Source organism: Myodes glareolus, chromosome 14 (genome assembly GCF_982192425.1).
Source record: "Myodes glareolus chromosome 14, mMyoGla1.1, whole genome shotgun sequence".
Classification (NCBI taxonomy): Eukaryota; Metazoa; Chordata; class Mammalia; order Rodentia; family Cricetidae; genus Myodes; species Myodes glareolus.
The window spans coordinates 64,366,085-64,385,737 of NC_142039.1; the positions used below are offsets into that span (position 1 = coordinate 64,366,085).

At 49.6% G+C, this 19,653-nt stretch overlaps 1 protein-coding gene across 14 annotated transcripts in view; it reads left to right on the top strand.

Moving 5' to 3' along the window:
- The window catches only part of Wnk2 (WNK lysine deficient protein kinase 2), a 113,471-nt gene that overhangs the window by 67,973 nt on the left and 25,845 nt on the right, over positions 1–19,653 (top strand). For 10 of the 14 annotated variants that reach the window (XM_085699469.2, XM_085699472.2, XM_085699475.2 and 7 more), the window contains exons 10-19: positions 2,213–2,371; positions 2,880–3,071; positions 4,192–4,743; positions 8,226–8,525; positions 8,965–9,014; positions 9,811–9,979; positions 10,047–10,163; positions 15,494–15,664; positions 15,754–15,817; positions 16,380–16,499. In XM_085699469.2, the coding sequence (XP_085555595.2) occupies positions 2,213–2,371; positions 2,880–3,071; positions 4,192–4,743; positions 8,226–8,525; positions 8,965–9,014; positions 9,811–9,979; positions 10,047–10,163; positions 15,494–15,664; positions 15,754–15,817; positions 16,380–16,499 (1,894 nt within the window). The remainder of the gene's footprint in view (positions 1–2,212; positions 2,372–2,879; positions 3,072–4,191; positions 4,744–8,225; positions 8,526–8,964; positions 9,015–9,810; positions 9,980–10,046; positions 10,164–15,493; positions 15,665–15,753; positions 15,818–16,379; positions 16,500–19,653) is intronic. The other 4 variants (XM_085699471.2, XM_085699480.2, XM_085699468.2 and 1 more) reach the window with 2 other exon arrangements.

Consider the following 19,653-nt stretch of genomic DNA (forward strand, 5'->3'; position numbering starts at 1 on the left):
CATTTCCCAGAATGAAATGAGGTTTGATTTTAAATGGCCGGAAGACCTCATGCAATAGGACTTGCTGCCCCAGAGGCTGCTCGGCTAGGGCTGAGCCAGAATGTCCTGCCTGCCTCTCTCACACCTTCAGTCACGGTTAGCGCTACCTTAGGCCTTGGGATATGCTAGCTGCCCTGGTCCTCACCCCACCCAAGCTGTCCTGTGCATCCTTATCAATCCAGCCGATCTTACCATCTACATGTTAATCAGGAGGCTGAGCAGAGAGATCACAGCTGCAGTGTCTCGCCCGCAAGAACGACGCGGAACACTTAGGATCCTTCTGCAGCAAAGCTTTAATGCGTCTTGAGAGGGAGAGCATAAGCTTACATGGCGGAGACCCAGAATGAGGGGAACCCAGCCCTTATAAAGGAAACAGTCCTCGCTTCTGACGTGTCACTCTTGGATTGGTCCGCTGCCTATTATCCCAGATGATGCCTCGGAAGTAGGCAGGGACGCAGCAGTAGAGAGTTACCAAACACATGCGCTGGGATTAAAGGCGTGTGCTACAACACCTTGAACTCACAGAGATCTGCCTGTCTCTGCCTCCCAGGCATTGGGACCAAAGGCGTGTACCACCACACCTTGAGGTCACAGATGTCAATCTGCCTCTGCCTCCCAGACATCAGGACTAAAGGCGTGTACCACCACACCTTAAGGTCACAGAGGTCAATCTCTACCTTTGTCCCTTGAAGCAATGGAGAATGTGGTTGCGGCCCTCCACACTGCAGACTCGGGCCAGGGTTCTTGGTTCTCTTTCCCTGCCTCCTGATGTAGAGACAACTTTCACAGGAAGGATGGCTTGTGGAGGGAGGGTACATCCCAACCTCTTGATGCTTCTGGAGAAGGGCACTATGGTGATATGCGTCAGGATCCAGTGGGGTAAACAGACAGGGGCGATGAGGAGGAGGAGGAAGTGGAAGACCATCAGGAGTAAGGGGTCACTAGACCCTGCCTTAGCTCCTGAGCCATGGATAGTGGCCAGAGCTCATAAGTGGACGGTCTGTCCTGGCCTGGTCTAGTTGGACCAACTCATCTGTCTATGGTTTTAGGTGAACCCAGCTTTGAGACTGAATCCCAAACGTGCCTGCTCCCCATATTCTTGCACAGAGCACCAGGAAAGGGGAAGTGGGAGTGTGTTTTAGAGATCCCTGCCTCTGTGCCAAGCAGCACATCTTAGAGAAGTCTGCTGGAGAGCAGTGGACGTCAGTCCCTCTTTCGAACCATGAACTTGTGTTCAGATATGTTCCCCATAGCCTTCCACTGCCAGGGTCCTCATTGTTGTGAAGTAAATCCTGCACAACCAGAGATTTTCCCATAAGTACTACAGGGTCTGTCTCTGCCTAATGAATATGGTTGGAGAGCTGAACTTAGTAACACGGGACTGCAGAGGACATGAGGTTTGTTCCCATCACTCACATGGTGGCTCACGACCACCTGTTACTCTAGTCCTATGGGCTCTGATACTGGATTCTGGCCTCCTCGGGTACCAGGCATGCGTGTGGTACACAGACCTACATGCAAGCAAAATATCATACACATAAAATTAAAAAACAAAACAAAGTCCAGCGCCCCCCCCCCGCCCCCCACCGCCACACACAGAATATTGACAAAGTAGCAGCAATTCCTTAACCTTGGCGTTCTTGGGCTGAATTCCTGTTCTTTTGCTAGCTGCGTGGACCAGTGCCCTCACTGTGTGCTGCCCTGTTTCTGTCCCCTTGTGACTGACTCTCAGAGCCTCTCCTTGCCAAGGGCCTCACTGTTCTAGTTTTGTTCCCATGACTGTGTGTCCTTCCCAGCAGCCACAAACTGTATGATCCCATCTCTCCACATGTATTGGACCACCCTTTTTAGTCCTGATCGTCACTGTAAATGAGCTGCCCACAGTCTATAGCCTATAGACTATATATTCTCCATGGTGCTGAAAAACCTCTATGATGATCTTTTTACATAGTTGCATAATACTCCATGGGGCTTATGTTCTAGAACATTCCCCGGCTGGGAGCTGTGGCCATATGTGGCTTTTCAGTATTGTTGATGGCATTGTAGGGCCACCATACCTGGCTTCTGCTGAGTCACCTTTCTGAGAACAAGGTTCCTGGTGGGGAGGGGGCTGGGCACAGGGACAAGAAGGAACAAGGGCAGCCCCTGAATATGGCGTCTATATTCTCTGCAGCCTGGCCTGTCAGTAGGCACTGTGCCACCCCCTGCGCGCCCTCCACTCATTCAGCAGCAGCATTTTCCAGAGCCTTCCATGAGCTTCACTCCTGTACTGCCACCACCCAGCACCCCTGTGCCCATAGGCCCAAGTCAGCCAGCACCCCCTGTCCAGCAGGTAAGTGTGAGACTTCATTTTATCCCCTTAAATTGTCCCCTATGAGGGATAGTTCTGCAGCCAAAGCTTGTAGTGGCTCGGGTGAAGGATGTTCCTTTGTGAGCATTAGTGTGTGTGTGTGTGTGTGTGTGTGTGTGTGTGTGTGAGAGAGAGAGAGAGAGAGAGAGAGAGAGAGAGAGAGAGAGAGAGAGATCTGTAGTTTGTAATGCAAGGCCTGCACATGGAAAACTCTGCTTATTCAGAATGTTTTTATTAGCTGACTCCATATTAGCAGGAGCTTGGCGGTCTACATGTATTTGTGTAAGTGTTGTGTAGATGTAGACATATATTGTGAATGTAGTTCACTGTGTGTTTGTGAGTGTGATGTGTGAAAACATGCAGTCGTGAAGGTGCGTGTGAATCCGAGTGTGTATGTGGGAATGTATATGCAGATGAGTGAGTGTGAGCATATGAACACACATGCGGGGTCTTTTGTGTCTGAGCACAAGGCTCCCTTTTCTTCCTCCAGCCTCTCCCAATGGCCCAGCCACCTACCCTGCCACAAGTCCTGGCTCCGCAGCCCGTGGGCACTGTCCAGCCAGTGCCCTCTCATTTGCCTCCATATCTGGCTCCAACCTCCCAGGTAGTGGCCCCTGCTCAGCTGAAGCCTCTTCAGATGCCGCAGCCACCTCTGCAGCCTCTCACTCAAGTCCCTCCACAGGTACCTCTGGCCCATAGCCTGCTCACCTTGGGTGGGGACCAGGACATAGGCTGGGCCTGTTTATGCATGTCACCAGGGGCTACTGATTAGCAATGTAGACTTGGAACATAGTGTTATGCCCTGTATATTATCTGTCTAGTGCTTCACATCTGCTCCTGTAACTACTACAGCAGGCCAGGGACCCTGGGGACAGCCTCCTTTGTCTGGTTTCCCTCCTGGGGCTTCACCTTTTCTCTACCCTGGCAAGCTGTCTTCCCAGACTGAGATGCCTCTGTATGAGGGTGGTGTATATAGGACTCCTCAAGGAGTGGGTGGGACAGCTGTCATTTTGCCATCTACTGGATTGTCGTCCAGGATGGGGGAAGGGCTAGTCCAAGCCAAGGACAAAGCTCTCCTTGTGACCACTGAGTGGGCTTAGAAAGCAATCTGCTTCAGATGATTGTCCTGCAGAGCTCCGGGAAGGAAGCTAAGGGCAGCTCCTTACAGGTGTGCTTGTCACTGCGGGTGGCGTTTAGCTGTTTGTCATGTGCATCACAGTAGATTTGCATGTCTTTGTGCCCTCATAATTGTACAGAGGGGTAGTTAACATGATGCTTGTGAGCAAGTAGAAAGAAAGCATTGCTTAGGGGATGGCTGCCGAGTAGAACGTGTTTAACCCACCACGCCAGGTACCACCTGATACTGAGAGAGCAAACAAAGTTTTAGATTATCTGCTGTTGAGAGGCTGAATGCCACAGGGAGTGGCATTGCCTCATCTGTCAAAGAAGGTTGTACTGAGAACTCTCCAAGGGGCTGGCTTCCATGGAGTTCACAGGATGAGCCTTCAGGCCGATGAGACTCTGGGTGACTGGGCCAGCCCGGGAGCCTGGATAGTCTCAGTCTTCCCAAACAAAAGTGCTCTGAAGCACCAGAGCCCTGTGGTCCTTGGAAACCTGGACATACCAGCCCCTCCATGCTGGTGCCAAGGGAGAGAGTCCAGCAGGCAGGTTTATGATGTTGTACAGTGGCTTGTTGGGATCATCTCATCGCCAGCAGCTGTTTGGGAGCCTGAGCCACTTCCCACTGATGCTGTGGGCCCCTGGATAGCAGCCTGACTAACGTGTCACTGTGCCTTTTTCAGATGCCTCAAATGCCTGTGGTTCCCCCCATCACTCCCTTGGCAGGGCTCGATGGCCTCCCTCAGACCCTCACTGATCTGCCAGCTGCAAATGTGGCCCCCGTGCCACCACCTCAGTATTTCTCACCTGCTGTGATCTTGCCAAGCCTCACGACACCCTTGCCCACATCACCGGCCCTGCCTCTGCAGGCTGTCAAGCTGCCTCACCCCCCAGGAGCACCCCTGACTGTGCCCTGCCAGACCATCGTGCCAAATGCACCAGCTGCTATCCCTCTGCTGGCTGTGGCCCCGCAGGGTGTGGCTGCACTGTCCATCCATCCAGCAGTGGCCCAGATCCCAGCCCAGCTCCCGGCCCAGCTCCCAGCTCAACCTGTGTACCCAGCAGCCTTTCCGCAGATGGCATCTGGAGACATCCCACCCTCACCCCACCACACGGTGCAGAGCTTACGGGCCACCCCTCCACAGCTGGCCTCACCTGTGCCTCCTCAGCCTGTCCAGCCCACTGTCGTCCATCTACCTGAGCAGGCTGCTCCAACTGCTGCCTCAGGGACCCAGGTAATGGACATGTGGGAGTGAACTTACATTTACTGCCTGGAGACCCTCAGGGCCAGGTTTCCTTTACAGGGCTATGGCTCCTGTTAGTACCCAGATTCAGGGACAGTTCTGTCCTGTGGTTAGCCTTTAATCTTTTTTAAAAATTATTTTTATATTAATCTATTTAATTTTATGTGTATGAATGTTTTGCCTACATGTATGATGTATTTGTACCATCTGTGTGCCTGCCTGGTGTTGGCAGAGGGCAGAACAGAGTGTCAAATTCCCTGGAACTGGAGTTATTGGTGGTTGTGAGTCACAATGTAGGTGCTAAGGAATTGAATCCAGCTTCTCTGCAAGAGCAAGTGCTCTTCTAAGCCATCTCTCCAGCCCCTAGTTGACCTTTCTTATGAAGAGAATGTTGGGACAGAGGCCTGAGCCAATGCAGAGCATCCGCTGCCTTCTCAGGAGCTGTGAGCATCAGGATGCCTGATGTGTTCCATGCTCCTTCCCTGCTTCTGCTTTGGGGCTGAGCACTCCCTTGTGCTCAACCTTTTGCCAGTGCTAGCAGTCCTATTGGCCTGAAGTGGCTCCTCTGTAGATACTTGCGTGTACCCCAGGCTAACCTTTACAGAAGACAAAGCAAGGTAGAATGGACATTCCGATTTGAACAAAGAGGAAACAAAACAGCGGTAAGGGGGTATATGTGCCACTGGGCTGCCTGCTGGGTGGGAGATGATTCTTGCAGGACAGGTGTCAGGTGAGGATCTATACAGTGTGCCAAGATATCAATGAAGGGATGCTGTGGCATTTAGGGTGAGGTGCCTTGTGGCAGGAGGCCTGCCATTGTGGCTTCACACACCTGCCCAGGACATTCATGTTTGGAGTTCCCGGTCTATTCTGTTTAAGCCCTAATGAGGGCAAGGAAGAACAGACCTGATGCTTCCCACTTGAGTCCGCTCGTCAGAGGCCTTCTTTACTTGGATGTCTCCCACCGGGTACCAGGTGAAGATGTTCGCTTCACCTGGCAGCCCCCCAACACACACACTTGAGCATCTATTTTCCTGCCTGACAGTTTTATCTGGGCAGGGGGCAGTCTCTGAACCTGATCTCTCTCACCTCAACCCTAAACCCTGCCAGCTCTGAACCTGAGGCATAGCCTCAGGATCCTCAGGTTCCTCTGATGTGGACCAGCACCTCCTCCTGGCTTCGCTGTGAAGAGTGAAGGGTCCAGGGAGCACCCGAGTGCCAGGTGCTACATGACTGAGTTTTGTGCTGCTCAGCTTGTGTCCTCTAACTCATTTCTGGAGGCACTGGTGCTTGGAGATGGAGTGGGAGTGGTGTTTATTGGCCAGCAGAAAGCATCTGTCTAAAAAGCTGGTGGGAAGAAGCATGCTGGTCTTGTGTTCTCATGGAGAAGGTGTCAGTGACCGCTAAGCTCACTGATTAGGTAGGGTGAGGCTAAGCAGCAAGAGAACAGGGTCTAATACCGTCTGTGTGTTCTGGGTCTTGTTTTCTGCTGCTGGCCTTTCTGGGTTCTGTGGTTGCTACAGACTGGTGAGCTCTTCAAGTGGTTGGTTGGTAGAACTTCTAGAAGTTTATTTTATCTATTTTTTGTTTTTTTAGTTTTTCAAGACAGGGTTTCTCTGTAGCTTTGGAGCCTGTCCTGGAACTAGCTGGCCTCAAACTCACAGAGATCTGCCTGCCTCTGCGTCCCGAGTGCTGGGATTAAAGGCGTGCACCACTATCACCCGGCAAATTTTTTAAAATATTTTTTATTTATTATATATACAATATTCTGTCTACATATATACTTGCAGGCCAGAAGAGAGCACCAGACCTTATTACAGATGGTTGTGAGCCACCATGTGGTTGCTGGAAATTGAACTTAGGACCTTTGGAAGAGCAGGCAATGATCTTAACTGCTGAGCCATCTCTCCAGCCCCTATTATTTTGTTTTTAATAAAAAAATATTTTTATTTTTAGTTATATGTATGTGTTTAGACATTTTCATATATATATGAGTGGAGGTGCCCACAGAAGCCAGAGGCATTGGATCCCTAGAGAGCTAGAATTACAGGCTGTTGTGAGCTGCCCAACATGGATGCTGGGAACCAAATTCGGGTCCTTTGCAAGAGCAGTATGTGCTCAACTGCTGAGCTGGCTCACCAGGCCTGGCTTTCTATTTATTTGTTTGTGTAATGGGGGAGCTGCTCGTGTGTGTCACAGTACACATGCAGAGATCATTGGACAACTTACAGAAGTTGGTTTTTTTCCTTCTACCATGTGGGTCTTACGAATCAAACTCAGATCTTCAGGTTTGGCTTCAAGGCCTTTACCCACTAAACCATCTTGCTGACTGTCTTAATTAGGGTTACTATTGTTGTGATAAGACACGGTGACCAAATGCAACTTGGGGAGGAAAGGGTTTATTTGACCTTCACTTCCACATCACTGTCCCTCACTGAAGGAAGTCAGGATAGGAACCCAAACAGGGCAGGAACCTGGAGGCAGGAACTGGTGCAGAAGCCATGGAGGGATGCTACTTAATGGCTTGCTTCCCTTGGCTTGCTCAGCCTGCTTTCTTATAGGACCCAGAACCATCCACCCAGGGATGGCACCACCCACCATGGATAGGACCCTCCCCAAATGATCACTAATTGAGAAAATGCCCAACAGGTTTGCCTACAGTCTGAATTTATGAAGGCATTTTCTCAACTGAGACTCTCTCCTCTCCGATGACTCTGTGTCAGGTTGGCATCAAACTAACCAAGACACTGACCCCTTTCTAAAAAAAATTTAATTACATTAAGCTTCTAGAAGTTTATTGATGAGCTGGGCTGGCTGCCCCAAAGGCATTCCTTCCAGCAGAGGGGGTGTGTCCAGGAGAAAAGTGAGCTCTCTGATTCTGCAGATCAAGAGTAATCTTAAGTGAATGTGGCTGTTCCCTTTCCTGAGAGACAAAAGGACTGGATGCCCAACCTCTTGGCCTACCTGGGGCCGTGGAGGGTGTGTTCTCGCATTGAAGTCTATGAGCCATATTTTCTCTTTTTCTTACTTTTCACACCCACAGGGGAAAGTCAGCCAGAATTCCAAATCACTTTGTGAGAGAAGGCAGGTGTTGAGCACACTAAGGGTGACTGGGTATGGCTCCCCCATGCTCTGAACTAGGTAGAAGGCCCCGGAAGCAGGACGCTGATGTCCCAGGGAGACACTAAGTGTGTGTTGCATTCTGACTGTTTGTCTGGTCTTTCTCTGCAGTTCCTGGGAGTGTAGGCCTGTGTATTCCCACATGAAGGTGTCTGAGGAGGCTCATGCCTGTTTACCTCTTCCAAATTCACATTCCAGATGGGCTCTAAGACAAGGATTACCTTTGGGGAACATGTGGATCAGAGAGATAGTCCTTATCCTCCCAAACCTGTGTGCTCCCTGGTGCATCTGGGCACAGCCCCTGCCGCTGCTCCCTGGTACCCAGCCTGCATTCTTATCCCTTGTGCCCCCAGGTCCTGCTGGGCCACCCTCCTTCGTACACTGCGGATGTCGCTGCTGCTGCTCCAGTCTCTGCTGTGTCCCTGCCGCCTGCTGTCCTTTCCCCTCCTCTGCCAGATACTCTGCTGCCTCCTGCCCCTGAGCTCCTGCCCAAGCTCCCCAGCTCCCTGGCCCCCACAGTGGCCGCAGCCTCTCAGAGTGTACCCACCCAGACCTCTGCGCTACTCCCGCCAACAAACCCGCCTCTGCCCACTGGTCCTGCGGTCGCTGGTCCCTGCCCCGCTGTCCAGCTGATGGTTGAAGTGGCTCAAGAGGTGTGTGCCCTTGTTCCCTGCTCAAGCCAGCGGGGGGGGGGGGGGGGCTCAGCTAGAGCAGTGAGGGAGGCACAGTGTGCTCTGGGACAGCTACTCCGCCTCTTTGTCTACACTAGCCCACATCAGGAGGGAGAGCGTGAATTTCAGAAATGGGTTTTCCTCAGAGAGTTTATACAGGTTGCCCAGGGCTTTCACAACCCTGTGTGTCCTTTTCGGGGGAATGATCAAAGTAGGTTAGCGATTTGTGGAGGGTTGTGGAAGGAAGCCACCCTGGGTTTCAGGAATCTGCTTGCCTCTAAGCCTTTCACTGGGCCCTGTGTGGAGAGAGCCTCAGAGGAGGTGGGGAGGCAGCTGCATGCTGTGTCTGACCTCACCGAGGCGAGGCAAGGTAGGTCAGCACAATGTAACCCTGTTCTCTGTACTCCGCTTCTTATTTTAGGAGCAGGTTTCGCAAGACAAACCCCCCGGCCCCCCACCAACGAGTGAGAGGTACTGTTCTCCCTTGCTTTTCAGGATGGTTGGCAGGGGGTGGGGGTGGGGGGTGGGGGCACAGGCTCAGCAGCCAGCTCAGCCCAGCCCAGCACTGCTTGGCATTTTTGCTCAGGTCCTGCCCCAGTTTGCCAGGATTTTAATAGGTGTTACCCCCACTTTTCCAAATCTGACCCAATAATGGCTCAGGGACCTCTTGCTTGTTATCAGCCCCTGCTGAGGTATGCCGCCTGGCACTAGTCTATGTCAGTCCAGGTTGGGTTCTGGTTATTGTTGGTCCCTGCCGAGCTGTGGGTCTTGGCACTAATCCTTGTGCTGAGGACATTCCGGAAGGGGAAGGCCGTGGGCAGAGCTTCAGTGCCCTCGGGTATGCCTAGGTCCGGGTATTCAGACTTCTCCTGTGTTCTAGGGTGGCAGTGCCATTCTTACAGAGGTGGGTATGGATCCTGTCATCCCAGGGGACTGGAATATTGTGGGTGCAGGCAGCTTAGCAGACTCCACATCCTCACAACAGCTCAGAGCTCCTGGTTCTTTGTTTGCTCAGATGGGGGAAATGAGGCATGTTAGACCCATTTCACAGGCAAAGGGCCTAGAGAATCAGGCCATACAACCCACCAAAGGGAATGTATGGGTGGTACAGGATGGGTACTGAAGGAAGAGTATCTTGGGATCCCCTTGTAGGCTGGATGCCATCTCTGCAGGTCCCAACTTTAGTTAAAACCCCAAGGCTAGACTGACTAGAGTGCATTTTCTGGTTCTCCGGGTGTGCTGTTAAAGTTTTTGGTTTTCCCCTCAGCTTTGGAGGTTCCGATGTCACCTCTGGAAGAGACCTGAGTGATAGCTGTGAAGGCACCTTTGGAGGGGGCAGGCTGGAGGGCAGGGCTGCCCGGAAACACCACCGTAGGTCCACTCGTGCGCGCTCCCGGCAGGAGAGGGCCAGCCGGCCTCGGCTTACTATCCTGAATGTGAGTGGCTGTGGTTTGGGGTACATGGGTGTGAAGTCCTCTGCAATCTGATCGTGACTTCCTGCAGGTGTGTAACACGGGGGACAAGATGGTGGAGTGTCAGCTGGAAACGCATAACCATAAGATGGTGACCTTCAAGTTCGATCTTGACGGGGACGCTCCCGATGAGATCGCCACATACATGGTAAGGCTGGGTCAGGGGATGAGGCCACCTCCTTGAGGTCCTTAGATCCTTGTAGGAATTAACATGTTGAGTTCAGTCCTGCATGGAGGTGTTTGGGTGGCCAGTGCTAGGCCCAGAGCCTAACAGCTATCCCCAGAACTGTGGGTATCCAGGTAGAACATCACCTACAGGGGGTTTCTGTGGGTTCCTTCCCCAGACTCCTGTGTAGGACAATTCAGGGATGTTAGCCACACCTTTTCCTGTCCTTTTGAGGAAAAGGAGGAACTTGCTGAGTGACCCGGATAAGCAAATGAAAAATGTGTTCCCAGTGTTTAAGGTCCTGTGCTCCCTATTAGAGTTGTCTGCTGGCCTCCCCAGCTTCTGGAAGTATAGACCCAGGCCATGACTCCGTCCTTGATCCTTGTAGCTTTGCCAGCACCTCCACCTGGCGCTAGCCCATCCTGCTGGAGAGAGCCCCTGGGAACTCCTTCTTACCTGCAGACTTTAGATTCCTTGTCTACATTCCCAAGAAATACTGCTCTGTCCCCAGCACCTAGCTCTGCCAGAAGAGGGGAACTTGGATCTCAAACTGTCTATGATGACAGAAGACACAGCAGGAAGGACCCATCCGTATCTACCAGACTCCCTGAACTATCTGTGCCCACAGACGTCCTACAGTGGGACATGTCCTAGACCTTCAGTCACATATGTTCATGTGTTCCTAAGGAAGCAGCTGGCATTGGGCCATCATACAAGTATATCTAGTAGGATAGTGTAACTATGTAAGGGAATATGAAATTTAACTTAAAATAGTATAAATAGCCCCACTGACTAGTGACTGTTGCACAAACAACTTAGTTAGATGTCAGTAGGAAGTGACCCTGCCATTATATCACCTGGCCACCCTGGTCCTGGCTTCATTCAGTGTGGATATGAGTTTCTCAGGTAAATCCTGCTGTCTGCTCCACAGAGATTCCTCTGACAAGCTCTTCCTCAGGCCATGGCAGACCACAGTCCTCTCAGGGTGAGAGAAAAGATGATTCTGATGCCTGCCACCATAGTTGGGAAGGCTGGCCAGAGCTATTTCAGTAGACCACAGAGGACAGATTCGACTCTGGACAAAGCAGGAATGGGGCCAGGGATGTGTGTGAGCAGGATGTACCGCCCAGGAACAGGGTGAGGATTAGGAAAGTAAGGAAAACACCAGAATGCCAAGGCCAACTGGATGGTCAGGTTGTGAGAACACTGAGCGTGTGTGCCCTGTGTTCCAGCCAATGATGTCCAGGATGGTCAGAGAGGGTCACCTAGCCCTCTCCTGCCTGGAACAGATGCCCATCCACACTTGGGGTGAGCCCTGCCTTCATCTCATTGACTTCAAAGGTGCCTCTACAGCTGTCAGTCTTCTAGAACTGACATCAGACACTCTGTAGCCAAAGGAAAACCGCTGCTCCCCCATTAACCTCATCTTTGTGGGGGACGTGTCAGAGGCTTCAACATCAAAGTTGGTGACAAGGATCTTTGTCAGACGTGGCGGCCGGGGGTCTCTCCCTTGACTGACTGAATGGGACTCTTGCTCTAACTGAATTAGGCCCAAGGCTTGGAGAGGAGTATAGGAGATGCCTGTATCTGGTTCGGTTAGAGAGGGACCCTCAGACAAAGTATCTGACCGGTTTCTAAAAAGGTCCTTACTCTATTACCCAAACTTTGAGACCACACACCTCTCTTGACTTTGTGTGTGTGTGTGTGTGTGTGTGTGTGTGTGTGTGTGTTTCACTTAAATTTATTACAGATAACCTGTAATGAGGATGATTTTTTGAATTTCACATTGAAATTATCTTTATATAAACCCACTGTAAGGTAAAGGCAGACTATGGGAAGACTTTAACAGACACCCCACCAAACAGGGTACCTGTGACAGGGTGCGAGAGAATTTCTCAGGTCTTGACAAAAATGACATAAGCAAGGATGGATTTGATTGGTTCACGTTTCTAGGGTACAGTCCACCTGATGGGGAAGTCACCACAGGGGAAGCATGAGGCAGCTGGTTGCAACATTGTCTCCAGTCAGAAAATAGGGAGAAGTGAAAGCCACACTTAGCCTTCCTCCTTATAGCCCAGCCCATTGCAAGGTGACACAGCCCACAGTTAGGGTGGGTTTTCTCCACATGTGTGTCATGTGACTTTTTATGTTGTCATGTGAGCTTTTCCTGGGGAGACATGAACAAATATTATCCACATATCCCCGGTAGGGTACCAACAACAGACCCAAGGCTAGTTTGTCAAACTGCAGGATGTATTGGGCATACTTATAGAATGGGTGATCCCCAAACAGCCACATCACTAGATGCTTCCCTGTGGCTCTTAGTTAGCCTTATACCACCACCTCCCAAGGGCATGTGGTGGGTGGGATGCAGGAAGCTGAGTGGCCAGAATCTCAAGGTTCTAATGATCTCCCAAAGCCTTCCTAACTTGGGGGGATATAGACTGGCCCGATCAGATGGAGAGACTTGTGTGGGCAGTTACAACCACTTCTGTTAAGATAGAGGTGATTGTTACGCTGAGAGAACAGCATTCCACAACATATGTACATATGTGTTATTTATTCATATATGCACATTGGGTGTGAAGACCAGAAGACAATTTTAAGTGTTATTCATTAGGCACCTCCTCAAACAGCAGAATTACAAGGATGCCATCACATCTGGTTTTTTCTGTGTGGGTCCTGGATATCAAATTCAAATCTTTGTACCTGCAGGGCAAGAACATGTCTAGACTGAGCTGTAGATGCATAATAATGATGCAGATGCTCCTAAAGTGGTCCCCCAGCCTGGCTGCCATGCTGCCCACTTACCCTGTTTCTGCCGTTCCCTTCTTGCTCACACAGCACAATGATTAGGAATTATGTATTCACATGTTTATGACATGTTTTCAGTATCTCTCTCTCTCTCTCTCTCTCTCTCTCATGTGTGTGTGTGCGTGTGTTCTCCAGCATACACACACATGCAAAGCCCCTGCACAGTTTCTCAACCAGTTATTATTTTGTTGAGCTTTGTAAACTGCATCTTTTTTATCTCTGATCCTCTAGATACCCTGACCCTTCCTTCTCTCATTCTTTTGTGTTTTCTCTTATGAACTGGGTAGAGGATTGAATCAAATATTTTAAAGTCAAGTTATCTGAAAGCTTTTCTCCAGCTAAGCAGGATGTGTGTGCAGAGACGATCCATGCACAGTCCCTGCTTCCTGATGGTTCTCTGCCTTGCTGCCTCCCTGCTTCAGGGTTGGAGGCCTCAGGAGGCGCCAGGGGAAGCACAGGTGTAGGTGGTGAACTAAGGTGCTGTGTTCGTTACTTGTGTCATGGCTGTGACTGGCAAAAGCCAGGAGGAAGTGTTTAATTTAGCTCACGGCACGGTGGGGAAGGTCATGGCAACAGGAGCTGGCCACATTGCACCCACATTCAGGAGGCAGAAAGACACGAATGCTGGTGCCCAGTCAGCTTTTCCCTTTGTATTCAGTCTGTAACTCCAGTCTGTGGAACATGCCTCCCACATTTAGGATGAGTCTTCCCATTCAGTGAACCTAAGGTAGGAACTCCATTATAAACGTGCCCAGAGGTTTGTCTGCTAGGTGATTCCAGGTCCTTTGATTCAATAATATTAACCATCACAGGTGTTATTCAGATGAACATTGCCCCGTCTGGGACCACCTTACCACATGAGGGACACTCCATTGCTTGGGTTGTGGGCTCATTATCCTGGCAGACCACTGTAAAGAGGAAACCATATGTTTGAAATAACTTGACTTGGATTTAAATTTATACTTGAACCCTGAAATTTTAGGTTTTTCTCTGTTTTATTTTCAAATTTATTTTGATCTCTTCAATTTCTTTTTTTAGAAAAAAGAAACATATACCTATCAGGAAGCTATAGGGAGCTATTGGGGGCTTTTGTTTGGTTTTGCACAGATTTGGAACACTTCACATGCTCTTGCAGCCTGTGTCACACCTAAGTGCTCTGACTGCAGCCACTGCACTCTACGCACAGGCAGCTCTGCACGTGCAGGCTGCAAGCCACACTTTCTGGGCGAGTAGCCGTGCTCCTGAGGGTGTTGTCTAGGTGACTGGAGGAAGCCTCTTGTTAGAGGGGCTACAGGCGTGTGTGAGGCTACACATTTGTAGGAATGGGAAAAGATGTTGTGGCTAGAAAGGGCAGGTACTGGAGACCCCTGGGAAAGAGGACAGCTGACTCCTCTTCCAGAGCTCTTTGTACAGAGAGACTAAATAATACTGAATTTTCCTGAGGTAGCTAAGACACAAGGTCACCCACAGGAGCATTAAGTAAGGACAGTGGCAGTATTTTGGTGAACCCAGTCCAGAAGCCTTATCCAGGCTATGATGCAAGCCTTCTCGTCACCCTACACCCCAGACCTGGGCTGTTCTGTTGTCCCCACTGCTGGGTGATGGGTGGAAGACAGTCCTTCCACAAGAGCCCCTTGGCCATGAGGAGCCAGCCAGTGGAGGCATTACAGAATGGTGGGCTCCTGGACTCAGTTCTGGCCTGCCAGGAGGACAGTTCTGACATGAGTGGATGCTGGACAGCCCTGTTCTTGGCCACCAAGGTCCAAGACTATTAGCTGGAAAGACAGTGGTGCTGTTCTTAGCAGAACAGCAACAGGGCTAGGACCCAGGCATCTACCTAGAGTGCCAGTTCACCTTAGTCCAGCTTGGCCAACTTTGAAAGATCTGTCTGGACTTAGCATTTAGAAGAGCCATGTGCCTCTAGGGCAAGAGCCCTGTGAAGATGACTTGTGAAGAACATGAATTGGAAAGATTTCTGGGGAACCAGTCATGGTGGTGCGTGCCTTTAATCTCAGCACTTAGGAAACAGAGGCAGGAAACAGAGGTGAGTTAGAGGCCAGCCTGGTCTGCATGGTGAGTTCCAGGACAGCCAAAGCTACTCAGTGATACCCTGTCTTAAAATAATAGCTGTGGCTCATTGTCTAGTGCTGTGTTCCAATTAGGCCTACTCCCTCCAACCCAGTACTAGTGCACCTATCTTTCTTGGAGATTGTTGGGCCAGCCTGAGGTTCCTTGACCAGCTTTTGCTCCAAGAAAGCAGTCCACATGGGGCTATCTGGTTGTGTGGAGTAGCGTTTTCAGCCTCAACCTCATTTCTGTGTCTCTGGGGCCATTGACTTTCTCCCTTGGCTGTTCAGCCCTGACCAGGAGACACAAACTTTGTCATGTCTTTCTGTGGGATCTAGGGCAGGATAGAGTAATGTAGATCCCTGTTAGAGCCGCCATACACCCGTGATCTATGGAAGGTTGTCATCAGCAGTCCCGTGTCCCCTTTGCAGGTAGAGCATGATTTCATCCTGCCTGCTGAGCGAGAGACATTCATCGAACAGATGAAGGATGTCATGGACAAGGCGGAAGACATGCTCAGTGAGGACACAGATGCTGATCATGGCTCTGATACAGGGACCAGCCCTCCACACCTGGGTACCTGTGGTCTGGCCATGGGGGAGGTGAGAGCCCAGGTCCCCAGGGCATGCTGATAGATGCAGCGGGCAGGGGGCTCAGAATAAAAGCTCTCAGTGAGGCTGCTGACCTGCAGTCCCTTTCCCTCTTGCAGGAGAATGGACAGTCTCAAGCCAACGCTCCTGTCTATCAGCAGAATGGTAAGCCTATCCCCACAGCTGTACCTGGCCGAGTAGCTAGCCTAGGAAGAACCATTCATTTCCTTGCACCCTCTTGCTCTGAAGCAGGCATTTGACTGAAGGTCCCTGTTGAACATAACAAGGACCTTGGCCACTGCACCAGGATTGTAGGAGTGGTAATGAGACTCTCTCGGCTGGTAATGGCTTCCCTGTCCCACTAGCTGCCATCTTGGGGTGCTACAGGCACCTCAAGAACTGAATGAGGCTCTTCTGAGACTCTGCAGCTGCCAGTGGGGCCCCCTGGTCTAGGTGTCCACCCTACACTCTTCTGGTTGAGAGGAGCAGATGGAAGCCCTTCCCTAAGACCTCATTGTTAAAGGGCTTTGAAGGGTCACCTGAGTCGTGAAATGAAGCCGTTTAGGCTTATAAATGAGAGCTTAAATCCCCTGCCTACTCCTTCCGGAAAAAACTCCAGGTGGAATGTGCTTCCTAGAGCTCCTACTGGGGTCTGGTACAGGAGTAGTGTCCCCGGGCCTGGACATACTGGGTCCCCTCAGCACTTTCTTTATGCTCTGTTTCTCAGTCTTGCACACGGGGAAGAGGTGGTTTATCATCTGCCCAGTGGCTGAACACCCGGCAACAGACACTTCTGAATCATCACCCCCACTTCCTCTAAGCTCTTTGCAGCCAGAAGTCAGCCAAGGTAGGAGTACACAGAGCCCAGACCCACCCCTGTAGCAGCCTTGAAGCTTCCCTGTGTGCAGCCCTGTGCTAGAATATGTTGGGTACCTGGCATTGTGGGTACCGCCCCATACTGTCACCCCAAAGCTCAGGGCAGGCGACAGGGCCATGTTACCATTTCTCCCTGTTTTCTTCTGGATCAGCCACCAGGCAACATTGGCTTGAGCTGGCCCTGTTGTCTTCACCACTCAGGTGATTGTGTGCTGATGGGCTCTGGGCCCTTCCTACTCGGTACTGCCTAGTGACCCTTATGCCTGTCTTTGTCACCTTGGAGTACATCCACGGTGAACAGCCTCTCTGAAGCCTGCTTTGCATGGGGAGGTGGGATTCTGAGACCACCTGATTCTCAGTTGTCACATGCTATTCATCTGCTCCTGAGACTGCCTGCGCCTATCCCCACAGATGTCTGTGAACCTACCCTTCAGCACTGTTGATTTTTTATGATACTTAGAAGGATAAAGGCATCATTGGAACAAACTTCAGGTTTAATTCCTCATCACTTGGCAAGAAAGAGTTAATCACAAAGTAATTTGGTTCCCCATCATGCTGCACTCATGAAAAGGATATGTAAATCAGTTTTTCTCATTATCATATTTGCTGCCAGGAGAGAGGGCCCGCTTGTCTAGGTGACTGGAGGAACCCTGCTCCAGCCATCTTGTTAGAGGCACTACAGGCCCACCCACAGAAGATGAATGGTCCAGGCATGTGTGAGGCTCACATTTGTAGGAATGGGGAGAGATGCTGTGGCTAGAAAGGGCAGAACAACCTCATACACCACATATTTTTTGGTGAATACCTTCATACTTTGGAGATTTGTTACCACTGGAAGAAAGTCATCTTAATAATAAAATTCAGTGATATGTTCACTGGGAAGAGGTGAACATCTTCTGGCCAGGAAGATGTGCTCAGCCTAGCCTGAGAAGCCAGGGTCTAGTGACCTTACCTGGAAGGCTTACTTTCAAAATAAGGGTCTCTTTACACATTCCATTTTTCTTGTCTTATACACACTCCCTGATCCAAGGAAAGCCCTGTTACAAGGCGGGTAAATTTCAGTGTGCCGTGGTATGTCTAAGTGGATAGTGATAGGGGCTAAGAGCACAGAGTTAAACCCTCACCCTTCATCTACATGCTGAATGACCCTGGATACTATTCACAGCAAGTTTGTATATGGTAGGGGGGCTGGAGTAGAAAAATGGGTGACAGATGTGTTAATTTGATTTAACTATCCACAGAGAAGGACCAAAAACCTTGATGAGTTATGAAAATTACACTTAGAAGGCACTGGACGTCTGAAGATAGTGAAAATGTATCAGATCCTAGTTAGTAGGGAACAGAAACCAGATGTAAGACCAGTCTTGGCCCCTTTGCCACTGAGAGCATCTCCCGTCCTACAGGAGTGCCTGAGTGAGGTTGCACATGTCACACTAGAGAGAAGAGATGAAGTCCAGGCCCTCTGTGTCTACTGAAAACTTAGTGTGTATATGTAGGTAAGCAGGTGGATGAGGGCTGGAGCGAGGGCTCAGTGATTACGAGCACTTGACGCTCTTGCAGAGGTCCCAGGCTTGGTCCCCGGTACCCACACAGTGACTCAAAACTGCCTGTAACTTCAGTCTCCACAGACACTAGACATGCACATTGGGGTTTATATACATGTGGCAAATGTATACATAAACTTTAAAAAATAGTTTAAAAAAGGAAGGTTGTGGTAGGAGATAAACTCAAAAGGTTGCTCTTTTAACTTCAAACAAAACAGACTTCTGCACAAAGAAAATTATCAGTGCTTAAAAGTCATGATTCATATTCATTAAAGGATCGCTTTCCAAAGCACGTTTAGAATCCTAAACATGAGTGTGTCTAGTAACAGAACTTTAAACCTAACAGAACTAAACCTGGCATGGTAGCACAAACCGGCAGTCCTAGCTCTGGGAGTCTGAGACAGGAGGATCACTCGTTTGAAGCCAGCCTGGGCTACATATGGTAGTGCAACCCTGCTTAAAAACAAAATCAAAATAATAAAATCTTAACAGGAAACAACCTCACCAGAACTAAAAGCAGAAGCAGGCAATCTGCCGCTGTAGTAGAGACCTCCACATTCCTCTCTCAGGAAGGCAAAAAACAGCTGTGATAGCCAACTTGACCTACTTGACTTTATAGATCATTCTGTGTGGGTGGAATGCACTCTTTCTCGGACATGTAGATCAATTACCCTGAATTATAAAAAAAGAAATCCAACATGGAAAACGTCAACACTGTACTGATTGCCGTCTCTCATAGAACATAACTGAGAGATGAGTGACTGATTAGCTTTGATGGAAAAAAATAGTCCTAAGGAGAGTCAGGACAGTTTGGAGTGAACACAGAATATAGTGTTAATAACATTTTTGAGATGTGGCTAAAGTTACAAGGAAATACTATAGCACTAAAAAGTTAACAGGACAGCCTTCTACTCTGAGAAAGGAGGACAATGAATACAGAGTAAGTCCGAAGACAGTGAAGCCAGGAAAACAAAGAGCAGAAGTCGGTGACGTTTAAATGAACATGAATACAGGATAAATCCAAAGACAGCAAAGCCAGGACAATAAAGAACAGAAGTGAGCAGCATTGAAAATGAATAAAATAAGTGAAACAGATAAAATCAGTGAAGCCAGAAACTGGCTCTTTTTTGGGGGGGGGGAACTTAGTAAAGTTATAAACCTCTAGTAAAACTGACAAAAAAAGAGATAATAAAATATCAATCTCAGGACTAAAACAAGCATATAGATAAAGAATAAAGGGTGTCCTTGGAGATGTAGAGCAAGCCCACAGATAAGGACCAAACAGCTGAAATAAAAAGGACTAGTTAATTCTGCAAACTCCACCAATTGCTAAAACTCATCTACTCTGGAAAAGTTATACCACCCCAGATCTATTAGAAGGAGAGAATTTATAGGTCACATTTTTCCCAAAGACTTCTCAAGCCTAGGCAAACACCCCCACATGCTAGCAAGAACTAATGCCAGTTCTATAAAATCTCTTCAAGAAATATCAAAGGGAAAAACCTCAGGTCACTGAGCAGATCAGCATCATCCTCAGTTCTTTTACAAACTTGAGAAATGATTTCTGCTTCAGCCGGGTAG